The sequence below is a fragment of the Ranitomeya imitator genome, chromosome 4 (assembly GCF_032444005.1).
Source record: "Ranitomeya imitator isolate aRanImi1 chromosome 4, aRanImi1.pri, whole genome shotgun sequence".
Lineage (NCBI taxonomy): Eukaryota > Metazoa > Chordata > Amphibia > Anura > Dendrobatidae > Ranitomeya > Ranitomeya imitator.
Genome location: NC_091285.1, coordinates 607,018,484 through 607,037,622, shown reverse-complemented (window position 1 = coordinate 607,037,622; position 19,139 = coordinate 607,018,484). Strand labels below are relative to the sequence as shown.

Here is a 19,139-nt window from a genome sequence, read left to right as displayed (position 1 = left end):
GAATTCTGGAATCATCATTGTCCATATACTACGGGAACATGCATATCCTAGAATACCTGATGCGTTATATATATATATTTTTTTTTTTTTTTTGCATTTACATTTTTGTTTTTTGTTTTTTGTTCCATGACAAAAAGTAATTTATAAACAAAGATGTGTATAATTTTTTTTTATTTTTAAGGAACATGGTAAAATGTAAATTCACATGACCCTAAGTGGAGGACTACCCTGTAAAACCTCTATGCTTTTGGGGATTCTCACTCAATCTAGGAACTAAAATGCCATAGATTGAAGTAAGATGAGAAGCTACCACCTCACTAAGGCCGGGATCACACATGCGAGAAACACGTCCGTGTCTCGCATGTGAAATTCAAGCTCTGGCGCCGGCACTGTGGAGCAGAGCGTGCGGCCGCATAGCAACACATGGAGCCGCACGCTCCGCTCCGAAGTGCCGGCGCCAGAGCTTGAATTTCACATGCGAGACACGGACGTGTTTCTCGCATGTGTGAACCCGGCCTACAGCATTTTGTAGGCCGACAAAAAGCCCTTCCTTGTCTTGGCTCGTTAACCCAGGCTGTAGCTCGCTACTGCCAATGGCCGAGCAGTTGGATGCCCATTGGACACATAACCCAGCCCCATTGAACACCAGGCCCAGTTCATGTACCCTCAACAAACAATGTTTATATCTGTAATTTTTCTGTCCTCCCACGACAAGAGATATAATGTGTGTGTGTGCCGATGGGGAAAAGCCCCAGTAGAATTTCAGTGACAGACTACTATTTCTTCCTGCCATATTTGCATCCTCATAATAAATGTATGATGCATTTCCAAAATCGTCATTAAGAACTGAACGAAACAATGAAGCGCTGTGTGTGTTGCCACCAGGTATTCCTAAGCCTCATCATTCTTTCTAATCTTCTATCTCTTGCAGAATTCGGCAAGCCCCTGGAGGACGATATTTGTTCTGACACATCTCACATGTTCCAGAGGGTGCTGGTGTCTCTCTCTGCTGTAAGTGCCATCAGTCTGTAACGCTGTCCCTCCCACCTGCATTAGGCTGTATACATGGTAGATATGAAGAGGATGTCGCTGATATAGCGGTCTGCCTGTACAATATTATTGAGATACTGATTTGGCTTTTATCCTAAGTAATATTGCACGACTCGTTAAAGGGTTGATTGTGACTTGTAGGATCGCTACTTCCAACAGGTGGCGCTATAGAGTTCAAGTCCTCTTTTTCTCAGAAGAGGCAATTTGCATGTACAATATTACACACCAGTATAATTCATCTTTATTGTCCACACAGCTTTTCTTAGAATATAGCGCCCGAGCACACTTTCAGGAAAACCTGGTGACCGATTCCCTTTAAAATATTATCTCCTCTGCAGCATAACTTGGGATAAGAGACCCTGATTCCAGCGTTGCCACCTACTGTAGTTTACTGGGTGCAGAAGTCATGATACAGTCTGAGTTCTCTGCTCTAGATGTACAGTAGCTGTGCTCAGAAAGCTGACCCTGCCCACACTACTGATTTAACAGTTTATGGTCATTGTACAATAAACATGGCTGCTAATCAGTGCAGGGGGCGTGGCTGGACCAGGAGGCACATGGGCAGCTTGTCCTGAAGGGATAATCTCCTGCTGATAAAGCACTGATTGTATTGAAACAGCACAAAGCCTACTAAGTGACGATCACTGAAATAGGTATCTCAGCCCCTACCTCATGCTCACCTCAGATTACATAGAAAAATCTGCTGACAGATTACCTCTAAAGACTTTAGATGTATTTGAATAGATGTATTTTCCAACGTGGAAAACTAAAAAAAAAAACAAACAAAAAAAAAAACCCTGACTGAAGCATTAACCACTTAAGGTACCGTCACACATAACGATATCGTTGCTTTTTGTGACGTAGCAACGATATCGTTAAGGAAATCGTTATGTGTGACAGCGACCAACGATCAGGCCCCTACAGGGAGATCATTGGTCGCTGAGGAAAGTCCAGAACTTTATTTCGTCGCTGGATCTCCCGCTGACATCGCTGGATTGGCGTGTGTGACACCGATCCAGCGATGTCTTCACTGGTAACCAGGGTAAACATCGGGTAACTAAGCGCAGGGCCCTGGTTACCAGCATAAAAGTAAAAAAAACAAACAGTACATACTTGCCTACCGCTGTCTGTCCCCGGCACTCTACTTCCTGCACTCCTCCTGTACTGGCTGTGAGCACAGCGGCCGGAAAGCACAGCGGTGACGTCACCGCTCTGCTTTCCGGCCGCTGTGCTCAGTCAGTGCAGAGGAAAGCACAGCGCCAGGGACACAGCGGTAGGTAAGTATGTACTGTTTTTTTTTTTTTTTTTTTTTTTTTTACTTTTACGCTGGTAGCAGGGTAAACATTGGGTTACTAAGCGCGGCCCTGTGCTTAGTAACCCGATGTTTTCCCTGGTTACCCGGGGACTTCAGGATCATTGGTCGCTGGAGAGCTGTCTGTGACAGCTCTCCAGCGACCAAACAGCGACGCTGCAGCGATCAACATCGTTGTCGGTATCGCTGCAGCGTCGCTTAGTGTGACGGCACCTTTAGTCACCAAGCTAATTTTGACTTTAGTGATCAGGACAAATTTTTAAAAACTGACCAGTGTCACTTTGTGGTAATAACTCAAACGCTTCAACGTATCACAGTGATTTTTTTTTTTTTTTTTTTTTTTTGCTTTTTTTGTGATCTATTGCACGTCATGATAGCGGTAAAATTTTGTACAATATTCAATTATTTGTGAAAATCTCACAATTTTGGTGATATTTTTTTAAACTTTTACTCTTTATCTTCTTAAACCAGTTCATCATGCTTTTACATCTGCATCATTTTTCAAATGTCCTTTTATTTTGTTTGGCTGTTAAAAGGGCAAAAGTTTATCATTTTTTTTTTTTTTTCTTAAGAGACCTGTTCAGATATAAATGGACTTTGAGGGGCCTAAATATTAGAAACTTGCCAAAATTGATGCCATTTTAAAATCCGCACCCCTCAAATACTTCAAAACTGTTGTCAGGAAATTTTTATAGCCCTTCAGTTGCTAAACAAAAATTAATGCAAAATCGAATGGGGGGGGGGAAAAAATAAACTTTACCCCTAAAATGTTGCTTAAGCCCCAATCTTTTTTCACTTTTGCAAGCGGTAACACCAAAAAAGTGGACCCAGCAGTTTGCATACTTTCTTATGAGCCCGGCGATACCCCACATGTAGTCAAAAAGTTCTGTTTGGGCAAATGGCAAGGCTCGGAACAGAAGGGACAATATTTGAATTTATTAACACAAATCTGGCTGAAAGAAAATGCGGGTGCTGTTACATTTACAGGGCCCCTAAGGCGTGTTTCTACCCCACAACTGACCCCATTTTCGAAACTATATACCCCTGAAGGATTTCACCCAGGGGTACAATGAGCGTTTTGAACCCACAGGTAGTACACAGAATGTGAGCACATTGGGTTGTCATTTTGTAATCTGACTACGGTGGATGACTCAGGGAGGTGGGATGATTAAGGGGGTGCACAGCCCAAGTACTGTCATATTTATTAATGCTGATAGCCAGGAACCAATAGAAAAAAATCTCAGCTGGTGCAGTGTTCATGCGCCCATCATTTTGCTTTTGGGAGAAGGACGAGAAGGACCAGGGGATGGTGATCACGGTCTAAGGTACTGTGGAGGGCCTGTGGACCTCATTTCTCTCTCCAGCTACAGGATAGATCATGTCAAAGGGGAGAGAGACGATTTTTACATGAATAACAGCGATCAAATTGATTACTTGATTAATTTCTTTGTAAAATTAAAAAAAAGAAAGTGTGTGTATATGTGTGTGTAAAAAATATATATAGCCATATCACTAACTACAATTTTAGAAATAAAAAATAAAAATACTTATTTTACTCCCTTATATAGCATCATCATTGTCATTATCGCTGTCCCCATAGGGGTTCACACTATAACTTCCTTATCGGTATATCTTTGGCTTGTGGGAAGAAGTCGGAGGAAGCTCACGCAAACACGGGAGAATATACAAACTGGAGATATTTTGCTTGATGTGATTTGAACATGTCAAAAGGATCCAAAATATGGCAAGTTGCTCACTGACAGTCATCCACACCTTTTGCTTATGGGATCTGTTTTTCCCTGACAATAAAATCTTACATAATTTATATGTAAAAGAGCATTAAGTGCTCTGATTGTGTCAGAGCACTTCCCAAGCTTCTTCCTCCCTGACTCTATTTCCCACCCAGTCTCAGATTTTCTGCATTGACAGCTCAGTAGCAAGACTTTAGTCAGTGAGCGGTCCAGTCCGTCAAGCAGGGGAAGGAGGGGAGCAGAGACTGAGAGGCAGAGGCTTGGGAAGTGCCTTGATACAAAAATCCTGCTGATAAACTCTTTTTAAGGCCGGTCTCACACTCGGCGTATAAAAATACGGTCTGAAATTTACGGCCGTAATACGCAGAAAAGTCCCCAAAATAGTGGTCTGTATCTCCTCCGTAGGCAGGGTGTGTCAGCGTATTTTCCGCATGGCATCCTCCGTATGGCATCCGTACTGCGAGATTTTCACGCAGGCTTGCAAAACCGACATACAATGGATCCATAGCCTCCCAAAAAACATATGTACTGTCTAATAAATATATATATATATATATATATATATATATATATATATATTAGTACACATGTATTCTACTGTAAGCTGTCAGTGTGATTTTTACTGTACACCGCACTGAATTGCCAGCTTTTCTCTCTAACACCGCTGCGTATTTCTCGCAAGTCACACTTCTGGTCTGTGTGTAATCCGTATTTTTCTGGCCCCCATAGACTTTCATTGGTGTATTTTTTTGCGTAATACGGTGACAAACGCAGCATGCTGCGATTTTCTACGGCCGTAGAAAGCCGTAAAATACGGCAGATAGGAGCAGGGGCATAGAGAAGCATTGGGCCGTGTGTAATGCGTGTTTTACGGACCTATTTTATGCGATCATACGTCTGTAAAACTCGCTAGTGTGAAGCCAGCCTAAAGAGTAACATAGTAACAGTTAAGGTTGAAGGAAGACTTTAAGTTCATCTAGTTCAACCCATAGCCTAACCTAACAAGCCCTAACATGTTGGTCCAGAGGAAGGCAAAAAAAACCCATGTGGCAAAGAGTAAGCTCCACATTGGGGAAAAAAATTCCTTCCCGACTCCACATACGGCAATCAGACTAGTTCCCTGGATCAACGCCCTATCAAGGAATCTAGTGTATATACCCTGTAACATTATACTTTTCCAGAAAGGTATCCAGTCCCCTCTTAAATGTAAGTAATGAATCACTCATTACAACATCATACGGCAGAGAGTTCCATAGTCTCACTGCTCTTACAGTATAGAATCCGCGTCTGTTATTATGCTTAAACCTTCTTTCCTCCAGACGTAGAGGATGACCCCTTGTCCCTGTCTCAGGTCTATGATTAAAAAGATCATCAGAAAGGTCTTTGTACTGTCCCCTCATATATTTATACATTAATATAAGATCACCCCTTAGTCTTCATTTTTCCAAACTAAATAGCCCCAAGTGTAATAACCTATCTTGGTATTGCAGACCCCCCAGTTCTCTAATAACCTTGGTCGCTCTTCTCTGCACCCGCTCCAGTTCAGCTATGTCTTTCTTATACACCGGAGACCAGAACTGTGCACAGTATTCTAAGTGTGGTCGAACTAGTGACTTGTATAGAGGTAAAATTATGTTCTCCTCATGAGCATCTATGCCTCTTTTAATGCATCCCATTATTTTATTTGCCTTTGTAGCAGCTGCCTGACACTGGCCACTAAATGTGAGTTTGTCATCCACCCAGGTCTTTTTCATTGACGGTTTTGCCCAGAGTTTTAGAATTAAGCACATAATTATACATCTTATTACTTCTACCCAAGTGCATGACCTTACATTTATCCCCATTAAAGCTCATTTACCATTTATCAGCCCAAGCTTCTAGTTTACATAAATCATCCTGTAATATAAAATTGCCCTCCTCTGTATTGATTACCCTGCAGAGTTTAGTGTCATCTGCAAATATTGAAATTCTACTCTGAATGCCCCCTACAAGGTCATTAATAAATGTTAACTAGTTTTAAAAAATTAGTTTGGGAACAAAAGGGATTTTCTGATGCAAGTACGGTATATTAGAAAATGGCTTAGATTATGGGACTAAATGGATAAAGAGAAATTATTTTCCTTCGGACCACCCCTTTTTAATGAATTTGCTTCCTCTTCAGTGCACTGTCCATAAAGACTAGATGATAAGACGTAACTCTTGATGAATTGAGCCCAGTATTAATAGTTGTGAATAAAACCACATGTCATAGCTTTTCCAAATTTAAAATGGTACTTTATTAGTTAATGCTTTAAGCGTCTCTACCAAGATTTTAAGTTCGGTCCTATTTAATTCCTAGGACCCCCCCACCATCCCTGAGAAAAGGTCCAGAGCCTCATCTGAATGGAGCAAACGTTAAGCGTGCACAACGTCCCTATAATATTACTATTTTTCTGTATGGGACTGAAAAAGCCAAATACTGCGCTCAGCTAGTGGTCAGACCCCAGCATTCAGGATGGTATTGCCATTCAGTATCCAAAAGCTGGGGTATAACTTCAAATCTTAGTACTAACACTTTAAAGGTCACCTGTCACCATGAAAATGCAGTCCAATCTGCAGGCACCACGGTACAGATCAGATGTGTTCTGGCTGCAGCTGTAAAACCTGTAAATCCTTGCAGATCATCTCTATCAGTGACACCAGGGCTGTTTTCCTCTGTAACTGGGGCCAATTGAATGCCCCTGTTAGGCCGGGGGCACACACAACGTATAAAAAAAGGTCCGTTTTTGACGGAGGAGAATCGCAAAAATTTTTACAAAACAGTGATCCGAGTGCAGTGCGAGGATGCGATTTTTTTTTTTTTTTTTTTTTTTTTTTTTTTTTCGCATCAAATGATCCGTGTGACATCCGTATGGCATCCGTACTGCGTGTTTTTATCGCAGGCTTGCAAAACCAACATACGCCAATACAAGGGATCCATGTGTCAAAAACCAACAAACATATATACTGTGTGTGTGTGTGTGTATATGTATATATATATATATATATATATATATATATATATATATATATATATATATATATATATATATATATATATATATAATCTCTCAGTAGACACATATATGTATATATATTAATATTTCATCCAGCACGATATAGCAGAAAGCCGGTAATTTAATTGCCGGCTTCTGCTTTCTCCTTCCTAAAACCCGACATGATTTGAGACCTGGTTTACATACAGTAAACCATGTCTTCTCTCCATCTTTTTTTTTTGCAGATTCCACACTACTAATGTCAGTAGTGTGTATCTGCAAAATTTGGCCGTTCTCGCTCTTAAAATAAAGGGTTAAATGGCGGAAAAAATTGGCGTGGGCTCCCGCGCAATTTTCTCCGCCAGAGTAATAAAGCCAGTGACTGAGGGCAGATATTAATAGCCTGGAGAGGGTCCACGGTTATTGGCCCCCCCCCCTGGCTAAAAACACCTGCCCCCAGCCACCCCAGAAAAGGCACATCTGGAAGATGCGCCTATTCTGGCACTTGGCCACTCTCTTCCCATTCCCGTGTAGCGGTGGGATATGGGGTAATGAAGGGTTAATGCCACCTTGCTATTGTAAGGTGACATTAAGCCTAATTAATAATGGAGAGGCGTCAATTGACACCTATCCATTATTAATCCAATTGAATGAAAGGGTTAAATAAAAGACAAACACAATATTTAAAATTATTTTAATGAAATAAAAACAATGGTTGTTGGAGTATTTTATTCTACGCCCAATCCAGTCACTGAAGACCCTCGTTCTGTAAGTAATAAAACATAATAAACCAACAATATACTTACCCTCCGCAGATCTGTAACGTCCAACGATGTCAATCCTTCTGAAGGGGTTAAAATATTTTGCAGCCAGGAGCTTTGCTAATGCAATGCTGCTCCTTGCTGCAAAATCCCGGAGAATGAGGCTAAATATAGATCAATGATCTATATTTAGCTTCATTTGCGTTGAGGCGCCCTCTGCTGGCTGTTCATAGATCGTGGGAACTTGCCTAGAAAGCTCCCAGGCTTGAGAAAGGCTCAATCTGAGCCGAAACGTCGCCCTGAACAGTGGGTTGATTAAATCCTGCACGTTGAACATTGCAAATATGGAGTGCTACCTCTTTTTTGCCTTATATTGATAGAGTTGGATACAAGGACTGTTATCCTGGGGCCGTGCACTTGAAGATAAGTACATCTTGTGCTGTTCCTTTTTTCTAATATAGATAGATAGATATAGATATAGATATATAGATATAGATATATAGATTCTATTATCTATTCTATGTGTACACATTTATTCGACCTATTCTAAGCTGTCAGTGTGATTTTACTGTACACCGCACTGAATTGCCGGCTTTTCTCTCTAACAGCGCTGCGTATTCCTCGCAAGTCACACTGCTGGTCCGTGTGTGATCCGTATTTTTGGGGCTTCCATAGACTTTCATTGGCGATTCTCGGCCGCGAAACGCTGACAATCGCAGCATGCTGCGATTTCACTCGGATCCTGAATACGGCCGAGAAAATATCGGATGATGGGAGCTGCCCCATAGATTAACATTGGGACGAGTGCTATGTGATTTTTTTTTTTTTTTTTTTTTTATCGCATTGCACTCGTCCGTATTACGGTCTAGTGTGACCCTGGCCTTAAAGTGGAAAATGTGAGTAAAAAGGAGAAAAAAATACAATTTTTTTTAAATTGGATTTTGGCACCATTTTTTAATAAAATGGCCACTTTTTGAAATGGGAGAATCAATCCATAGTATCCCAGGATTTTTTTTTGTTACATATAGTTGTCTTCTACAAAAATCATAATAAGGCTATGTGCACACGTTGCGGATTAGGCTTAGGAATTTCTGGTGCGGATTATGCATCTCTTGGCAGAAAAAGCAGGTGTGGATTTGTCTCGTTTTTTTGTGTGGATTTGCTGCGGATTTACTGCGTTTTTTATCGTTGCGGATTTCTGTAATGAATGGGTACAAAAACGCTGCAGATCCGCAAAAAAGAAGGAACATGCTGCTACTTTTAATCCACAGCGTTTCCGCATGGAATTTTCCGCACCATCTGCACAGCGTTTTTTTTTTTTTTTTACTCCTTGATTTACATTGTACTGTAAATCAATTGCGGATCTGCAGCGTTTCTGCACCTCAAAAAAACGCTGCGGATCCGCAGGAAATCCGCAATGTGTGCACATAGCCTAAAAATTCCCAAAGATCTTTCAACACTGTGTCTTGACCTACATCATACTCTGTGATATCTGAAGGAAAAACGTTAGAGGAATCTCTGAATGCTGTCCTCTTCTCCTTGTCTGGACAGATATGCTAGAATCACCCTTTAACCCCTTCACGGCCTTGCCATTTGACGTTCTCGTTTTTCGCTCCCCTCCTTCCCAGAGCCATAACTTTTTTATTTTTCCGTCAATTTGGCCATGTGAGGGCTTGTGTTTTGTGGGACAAGTTGCACTTTTCAACGACATCATTGGTTTTAGCATGTCGTTTACTAGAAAACGGGAAAAAAATTCCAAGTGCGGTGAAATTGCAAAAAAAGTGCAGTCCCACACTTGATTTTTGTTTGGCTTTTTTGCTAGGTTCACTAAATGCTAAAACTGACCAGCCATTTTGATTCTCATTACAAGTTCATAGACACCAAACATGTCTAGGTTACGTTTTATCTAAGTGGTAAAATAAAAATTCAAAACTTTGCTAAAAAAAAAATATTTAATGATATTTTTGTGCAGATACGTTCTTTTGATCGCCCGTTATTACATTTTAATGCAATGTCGCAGCGACCAAAAAACGTAATTCTGGTGTTTCGATTTTTTTATTTTTTCTCGCTTCGCCATTTAGCGATCAGGTTAATCCTTTTTTTATTGATCGGGCGATTCTGAACGTGGCAATACCAAATGTGTAGGTTTGATTTTTTTTTTTTTTTTTTTTTTTTTTGAATGGGGTGAAAGGGGGCTGATTTAAACATTTTTTTTTTTTTATTTTTTCATATTTTTTTTTTAAACTTTTTTTTCTTTTTTTTTTCAAAACTTTTGCCATGCTTCAATAGCCTCCATGGGAGGCTAGAAGCTGGCACAACTGGATCACCTCTGCTACATCAGATCGCTGCTGTGTAGCTGAATTGCAGGCTTGCTATGAGCGCCGATCACAGGGTGGCGCTCACAGCAGACCGGCATCAGTAACCATAGAGGTCTCATGGACCTCTATGGTTACTGTCCTGACATATCGCCGACCCCCGATCATGTGACGGGGGTTGGCGATGCGATCATTTCCGGCCGCGCGGCAGGAAGCGCCGGTTAAATGCCGCTGTCAGCGTTTGACAGCGGCATTTAACTGGTTAATAGCGGCGGGTGAATCGTGATTTCACCCGCCGCCATTGCGGGCACATGTCAGCTGTACAAAACAGCTGACATGTCCCGGCTTTGAGGTGGGTTCAGCTTCGGAGCCCACATCAAAGCAGGGGACCCGACCTCCGCAGTATTAGTACAGCGGAGATCGGGAAGGGGTTAATGCTGATAATTCTCTAATTCCGTTTTACCCATGCAGGAGCATGGATATAAGACCTCATGTGTTCATTCACACTACAGTAACCTTACATAAGTAGAGAACATGCATGTCCAATTAATAAAGAAGTCTTCATGTCCTCCACAAAACGGGGATTTTTTCAGTTTTGGGTCACTCATTAAGTTGAACAGTAAAGAGTTTTAGAAGTATAATATCCTTTTTAAGTAATGTAAATTAGCCCAGTGTGATGGGATCCATCAGAGCAGATAATTGGGTCAATTTCTGGAACAGATTATGTGCATTAAGCTAATGTGATGAAAAGTCATATTTAATAACTGCTGTGCAGTGCTGAAAAGTCCGTGTCAAATGTGCGAGGAGCATCGTCCGTCCTCTCCAGTGATGAGCCGAGTGCAGGATTGACGAGCCTCATCTGCAGATGCTAAACAGATTGATTAATGAATACTCCGGTCAATTTCTGCATTCACAGTCCCCTTCTTTCCTTGTAGACAAATGCCTCGCATCTCGTTATATCCTATATGAAGCCTCAATAAAAGATTTAACTAAATGTAAGCCACAGCGGACAACCCCTATAGGGGCAGTAGTGCCTTCACTGTGAACGTCCACCAATAAGCCATGGATGCGTTGCCTTGAATTAAAGCCCCTTGAATTTTCCACATTATACCGACAACTTCAAATGTGTTTTTTTTAGATTTTATATGATCTACCTTGTGTATAAGATTATTTTTGGCTAAGGCTGTAAATGTTGCATTGACATTAGTGCTTTGATCTTTAATACTTGCATTGGGATACATAGATACTTGTTGTGAATTCTGTGGCTGAATTCACTCCTGTGGTCACAAGTGGTATTGCAGTCTCTGGGCTTCCTCCCTCAGGTGTTTTGGTGAGCTCGTTGGCTGCCTTGCTATTTAACTCCACCTGAGTCTGTCTTCCTTGCTCCTTGTCAATGTTCCAGTGTTGGATCTGAGCTACTGCATCTTTCCTGTGGCCTGCTGCTCTGCTAGATAAGTGTTACTTTGTTTTTGTTTCCGTTTTTTCTGTCCAGCTGTGCTATTCTCTTTTGCTGGAAGCTCTGAGACGCAAAGGGTGCACCGCCGTGCCGTTAGTTCGGCACGGTGGGTCTTTTTGCCCCCCTTTGCGTGGTTCTGCTTTAGGGTTTTTTGTAGACTGCATAGTTCTCTTTGCTATCCTCGCTCTGTCTAGAATATCGGGCCTCACTTTGCTGAATCTATTTCATTCCTACGTTTTGTCTTTTCATCTTGCTAACAGTCATTATATGTGGGGGGCTGCCTATTCCTTTGGGGTATTTCTCTGAGGCAAGTCAGGCTTGTATTTCTATCTTCAGGCTAGTCAGCTCCTCAGGCAGTGCCGAGTTGCATAGGTAGTTGTTAGGCGCAATCCACTGCTGCTTTTAGTTGTGTGAGGATAGGTTCAGGTATTGCAGTCTGCAGAGATTCCATGTCCCAGAGCTTGTTCTATTGTTTTTGGGTTATTGCCATATCACTGTATGTGCGCTGATTACTGCACACTGTGTTGCCTGATAGCACAGCATAACAGATACTTTTATACAATCATGGCCATATAATTAATATGCTTGCATAATATGTGAGCACATTGATGCATCTAATCTCTTATTTGCAAACCCACAGTGCCAGACCTCAATTGACATTGTACAGTTGAATTAACATACATTCTATTTAGATACACATGGAAAAAAGTAAAATTGTGTATATACATTTGAGCTTCATTTGTGTACTTATCTATGCACCCCCCAAACCTTTTGATTTGAGCCTCTGTACTATTTCATAAACCATTGTACCATCTGTATACCTATAGATGTGGTTTTGTTTTTAGTTTTTTATTCTTTATTTTGCTTTGTATGTCTAATAAAATTAAATATCGCCTTTATGCATAGCCCTTGTTTAAAGCCCTCCCTTTGGTCCCTTTTTGGTGTACATTTATTGCTATCCTCTCTCTCTCTCTCTCTCTCTCTCTCTCTCTCTCTCTCTCTCTCTCTCTCTCTCTCTCTCTCTCTCTCTCTCTCTCTCTCTCTCTCTCTCTCTCTCTCTCTCTCTCTCTCTCTCTCTCTCTCTCTCTCTCTCTCTCTCTCGTACATTTATCGTACATTTATTGCTATCCTCTCTCTCTCTCTCTCTCTCTCTCTCTCTCTCTCTCTCTCTCTCTCTCTCTCTCTCTCTCTCTCTCTCTCTCTCTCTCTCTCTCTCTCTCTCTCGTACATTTATTGCTATCCTCTCTCTCTCTCTCTCTCTCTCTCTCTCTCTCTCTCCTCTCTCTCTCTCTCTCTCTCTTCTCTCTCTCTCTCTCTCTCTCTCTCTCTCTCTCTCTCTCTCTCTCGTACATTTATCGTACATTTATTGCTATCCTTTTATGTCTGTCTATACATTCATTCATTCATTCATTCATTCATTCATTCATTCATTCATACATTCCCTAGTATCAGTCATTTAACTAAAGCCCATCTGTTCCATTCTGCAGGCCCTAATCGGCAAACAGCGCTGCTGAGCTGTGTTATATACTATTTTATCAGTAACCTTTGAATACTATTATGCAGAGATGGACTTTAGGAAACAAACATGTGAATGTTCTCTTGTGAAACTAGTAAAATCTAATAGACTTAATATATATTAATGATCTTGTTATTCTACAGGCCGGCAGAGACCAAAGTGATAATGTTGATGATGCACTTGCCAAGCAGGATGCCAAGGTATGTGTGTTTTGTGTAAGCGCACGATTCTTAATGCAACGAGTCTTGATTAGGTGATCTAAACATATTTATATATTGATTTATAGTAAAAGGATGGTAAGAAGCTAAATGGATTTTCCATATCCTCCTTTATATGCCAAAGTGGCACCATTGCTGTCTCTTCTCTAGAGTGAGCACTGTGTAACACCTGCATTGTTCCCGCTGTGATAAGTTAGTTGTCTTTGGTTTCAGCAGCTGTTCCTGTACTGATCAGCAAAGGCCATCACTGGCTTCAGTATAGCTGTTATGATTCCTGGAGTATACCCACTGGATTTCGGTGATGACTGATCCCAGGCGAGCTGGCCAGGTGGAACCGACCCCTATACAGGGATCGTTAGGGACAGGCCTAGGAGGGAGATACCCCTCGATACTCGTGCCAGAGGGGTGGCTCGAGGACAACGAGAAGAATCAGGGTACTTACCGAGGACCAGACGGACAGCAGCCACTGAGCGACTCGGGACACCGCAGGGTTCACCCAGAGGGTACTGGATCCTGGACGAAGCAGAGCACGCACTGGAGTTGTCAGCGAATTAGCAGAGCGAGCACGCACACACTGGAGGCGTACAGGGGCTGAGCAGAGCACGCACACACTGGAGGCGTACAGGGGCTGAGCAGAGCACGCACACACTGGAGGCGTACAGGGGCTGAGCAGAGCACGCACACACTGGAAGCGTACAGGAGCAGAGCACGCACACACTGGAAGCGTACAGGGGCTGAGTAGAACACGCAGACATGAGAAGCGTACTGGGACAGAGCAGTGAAGGTACAGGGGAGAACAGTACCCAGAGAGGTACGGAAACCTAAGAGGATCTGGAGGAGGCATGGATAGGCACAATAACAATCAGGCGCTTCCTCTAGCAGGGAGCGACCTAATATACCCGGAGGCTGCTGCCCAGGTAGGACAGCGCTTCCGGGTCAGTACAACCCGGCATCATAAAGAAGCCGGGAGAGCGCGCAGCCTAGCACGTATACACGGGGAATGGGATCCCCAGCGCAGCTGAGGACCCGGAAGAGCAGGCGAGACGCGGCGAGGGACCCAGGAGGCAAGGTAAGTATCTGCAAAAGCCGTAACAATAGCGCTTAAAGGGAACCTGTCACCCCCCTCCGGCGTTGGTAACTAAAAGAGCCATCTTGTGCAGCACTAATGCTTCATTCTGACAAGGTGGCTCTTTTAGTTATGCTTCCTGCACACGCTGAAATAAACGCTTATAAAATGTGCCCCCTCATATCGTGAAATCGTCCTGGGGGCGGGTCTTTTCCCCCTAATCAGGCGCAGCACAGCTGTCCCTCCGGGCCTGTGCGCACCTAGCGCCACCTCCTCTTGCTTCATTAGCGTCCCTGGCGCCTGCACTGTAAGTTCGAAGGGCAGCACAACTGCGCATGCCTGGAAAAAAATACTTATAGCGCAGGCCCTGGGAACACTAATCAAGCACGAGGAGGCGGCGCCCAGCACGCACAGGCCCGGAGTGACAGCTGTGCTGCGTCAGATTAGGGGGGAAAGACCCGCCACCGGGACGATTTCACGGTATGAGGGGCACATTTTCTAAGCGTTTATTTCAGCGTGTGCAGGGAGCATAACTAAAAGAGCCACATTGTCAGAATGCAGCATTAGTGCTGCGCAAGATGGCTCTTTTAGTTACAAACTCTGGAGGGGGGTGACAGGTTCCCTTTAACCTCTACATAAAAACAGATGTCCTTGACTGATTCTTCATCAATCCAGTTTTATCAAACCTGAAGCAGGTACAATTGACTTCAGTGTTTTCCTATATTTCCAATTTATGGTTTAAACATGACCAAGTTCAGCAATTATTTACCCAGTGTTTGATCCAAGAGAAGACAAAACAACCTCTTTTAAGAAGGCAATTTTTCAAGTGAAGGGTAATGAAAGGCAGAATTGATGCCGATGGTTCTGCCACCAGGGTACATTCTGGGAGGAATATATTATATTCAGACTTGCTCTGTTATTCATGGGTTAAAGTACACATAACCCAAAATGCAATACAGTAGAATATGCTTTGTACAGATACTGAGGGTGAAGGGTATTGCTGGGAATGCAATAAGAATTAAAGGGGTTGTAACTAACACAGAAAAATGGGCAAAAGGGAAAAACACCAGAAAATAATAAAACAATCAATACTTTCCTGTTATATCCAATAATAATAATCTTTATTTTTATATAGCGCTAACATATTCCACAGCGCTTTACAGTTTGCACACATTATCATCACTGTCCCCGATAGGGCTCACAATCTAAATTCCCTATCAGTATGTCTTTGGAGTGTGGGAGGAAACGGGAGCACCCGGAGGAAACCCACGTAAACACGGGGAGAACATACAAACTCCTTGCAGATGTTGTCCTTGGTGGGATTTGAACACAGGATTCCAGCGCTGCAAAGCTACAGTGCTAACCACTGAGCCACCGTGTAACTTTGATGCCACTGTTGAGGTGTGTGTGTGTGTGCTGCTGGTCCTGGTTTACTGTCCTGCTACGACCTCTGTAGACAATCACTGATCTGAGTGTTTGCCCCATTGGGGTCAGTGATTGGCTGCAGTGGTCACATGTGTAGATGTTTGCAGCGCAGTAATCCAGGAGGAGCTGGAGTGACAGGAGAATAACAGGTAATGAATACTTGTTTTATTGCATTCTTCCCCAGCTGCCAGTTTGGTGGGGGGGGGGTTTCCATTGTGGTTGGCCCCTTTAAAAGTCTGAAGGTAGAACTTCTATTGCATCATTTTAATGTGGGCTCAACCTCAGTAAAACAATAGTCTTTACTAAGATACTGAGCATACTACGTATAGACTGAAGTGCGAATCTGACCTTCTCCAATCATTCCCCAGTGTTGCTCCTGTCAGAACTGTAAATTCTAAAGCAAAATGCAGGTTTCACATGGATAATTCCGTGGCGTCTGCAGAATGTCTGAGACATGTGACGGGTTTGTGAAGACGGCGGGATTCAGTCTTTTGTTCTGATTTACAAAAAAAAAAAAAAATCCTCCATTTTTGACACGTTTCTTGCTGCTATATTTTCGTTTGTTTTTTTCCACTGCTTATTCGCCCTGTAACATCCTCGTACAGACGCACGTTGAGCTTTCCCCCTCACAAGGAAACACTGCCTGCCTTCCTTTCAGCTCGGTCCATGCTTTGTACTTGTGCGTCTTTTAACTCCTCAGGTGGAATCTTCCATGGGTTATGAATGTCCTGGTATCATTTTCATCTTTCTCTTTTTTTTTTTTTTTTTTTTTTTTTTTTTTTTTTTAAGATTCACTTTATTCTTTAGAAAAAGATTTACGGTTTTTAGAGGCTTCTATCGCCGTTGTGGTTTAGCAGTATAATGGTGAACAATAACTTCCGCTGAGCTCATGTTAATGCCTGCTATTAAATATTTATCAGTTATTTTCCTGTAATTTCTGCACTTCTGCTGAGAGGATACTTACAAATGTCTGTAATTGGCTTCTGTGTATACGATGCATCTATTTCCCTGTGTTTTTGTATGCATCCTTATGGTTCTTAAGCCAGGAATACAGTGTGTCCGTAAAGTCATGGTGCACTTTTGACCAGTCACAGGATCTATTTACAGTTTACATTTTGGCGCCCTTTCTCTGGCCCAATCATATCAGACATGTTCATGAGGAGAGATGACAAGAACCAATCAAACAGCACAAACTGTTGCTGAGCCCCCAGTCAGATTAACCCCTGATAAACTGAACTGTGATTACTACACTGCCAGGTCAAATTGGGGCTGTTGCACGCTATCAAACCGGCAGGTAGACCCAAACGATGCGCGTTTGCTACAGATATGCTTCATGAGATCTGCAGAAATCTTGCATCATTGTCGAAGATTGTGTTTAGCGATGAGGCGACCTTCCATATCTGTGGACATGTTCATCGCCATAATGTCCGAATATGGGCTCCTGAACATCCTCATGCCTATGTTGAGTATTAAGGTAACACCCCTAAAGTGAACGTGTCTTGTGGCCTGATGCATGATAAGGTGATAGGCCCATTTTTTTCGGGGAGCGGTCTGTGACGGCAAACGTGTATCTTGACATGTTGGAATTGTATACAGTGCCACAATTTCCAGAAGGTGTCCTCTTTCAACAGGGCGGTGCTCCTCCACACTACGCCACCATTGTTTGTGAGTTTCTGGTTACGACATTCCCCCGGTGGATAGGTAGGGGTTCTGTCATGCCATGGCCACCACAATCTCGGGATCTGACGCCCTTAGACTTATACTTTTGGGGTTATGTGAAGCAACATGTGTACATTGAACGCATAAACGACATTAGTCACTTAAAACAGAGAATCACATGTTATTCACTCTGTTACACCTGACATCCTTACCCATGTGTGGCAAGAACTTCACTATTGTTTGGATGTGTGTAGGGCAACAAATAGAGGCCACATCGAACTGCACTGAATAGGTATGAACCTGGGAGAGTTTTTCTTTTATTTGGAGCAGATTTCACATTTCTATCTTTTTCTTTTTTTTTTTTTTGTTGCTTTCCAGTGACTCGTCAAAAGTGCGCCATGACTTTACGGACACACTGTGTTACAATCCTGAAAATCCTCGTTATCAATTATTTATTGGGTGGGGGTAAGGGAGGGCGTCTGACTCCTGACACTCCAGCTGTGACATTTCCTTTGAGACATTCTTATGCAACATTTTTGTCACCAGACGCCGCTATATCGATTCTGTCTGTAATGTGATGTTGGGACAATTACCTCTTGGGTGGGGCAAGCTCTGTCCAGCCACTAAGATTGGGGTGGTTGGGACCTGTAGTGCCTTGCAGTATGGGTGTGTGAGATCGAGCTGGAGTAACTTGCTTCCTGATTCAGCCAATTGTAACGTACTACACCCTACTAAACCTCCCAGCTTACTGCTGGTAGCTGCCAGATACAATTTGTTCTCCCTGTGGTTTGCCGTAGCTGCTCCTCAACTCCTGTATTTTGGATTCCTATTCTACCCATTTACTTATTATTCTTGTGTCTTCTGATCATGTACCTTTTTACTGCAACACCCCCCCACCGCCTGGTTCTGACGCAGCAACTTGCCAGCCTGCATCACCAGCCAGCAGCTTACCACATAGCCCCTGCCCTGGGGTTCATGTGTAAGTCTAGGTTCCTGTACAGCAGTTAAAGTGTAAAGGTCAGATCAACGGTGCCAAGCGCATCTGTGGCGCCCCAGGGTCCTGGTCGTCACAGTAGCATAGCTTCCCTCACGGGGGAGGTGATGTTACTTTTGGAGGCGAGGAAGGATAACGGTCACCAGGTAAACACAAACATGTAACATGTTCACACTCCAGGCCACCAGGGGGAGCTTTTGATCCTATTTACTAGGTGACTCCCCATATATATGGTAGTTTGAAGGGAAAGTTAATCAGTTTTTGCCAGGAAGCAGACGGGAGCAGTCTGAGGCAGAAGAAGGTGTACTTAGCTGTGTAGCTGCAGTGCTGCAGCTTCTGGGAAGAGATTATACGAAAGCCAAATATATTGCAGTGAGCGTGTAGGAGAGCGAAACACAGGAGAGGATATCAGTGGGAGACCAGCCACGAGCAGGCTGCCTCCTTCTGAGACGCAGACACCGATAGCCGGAACACCGTTGTAAGGGAATCTATAACTTACATCAGAGACCGGCAGGACAGCTGAACTGCAAGTTACCTGTCCGCCCTAATACCCAGGAGGCACGGTCACCCCTATAGAGCCCGGGGCGTGCTAGAGTCCATGT

The 19,139-nt window shown here is 43.0% G+C and overlaps 1 protein-coding gene across 1 annotated transcript in view; it reads left to right on the top strand.

Annotated features, from left to right (window-relative positions):
• ANXA4 (annexin A4) overlaps positions 1-19,139 on the top strand; it is a 106,126-nt gene that overhangs the window by 62,974 nt on the left and 24,013 nt on the right. The window contains exons 7-8 of the mRNA XM_069766554.1: positions 932-1,011; positions 13,319-13,375. Of these exons, the coding sequence (XP_069622655.1) occupies positions 932-1,011; positions 13,319-13,375 (137 nt within the window). The remainder of the gene's footprint in view (positions 1-931; positions 1,012-13,318; positions 13,376-19,139) is intronic.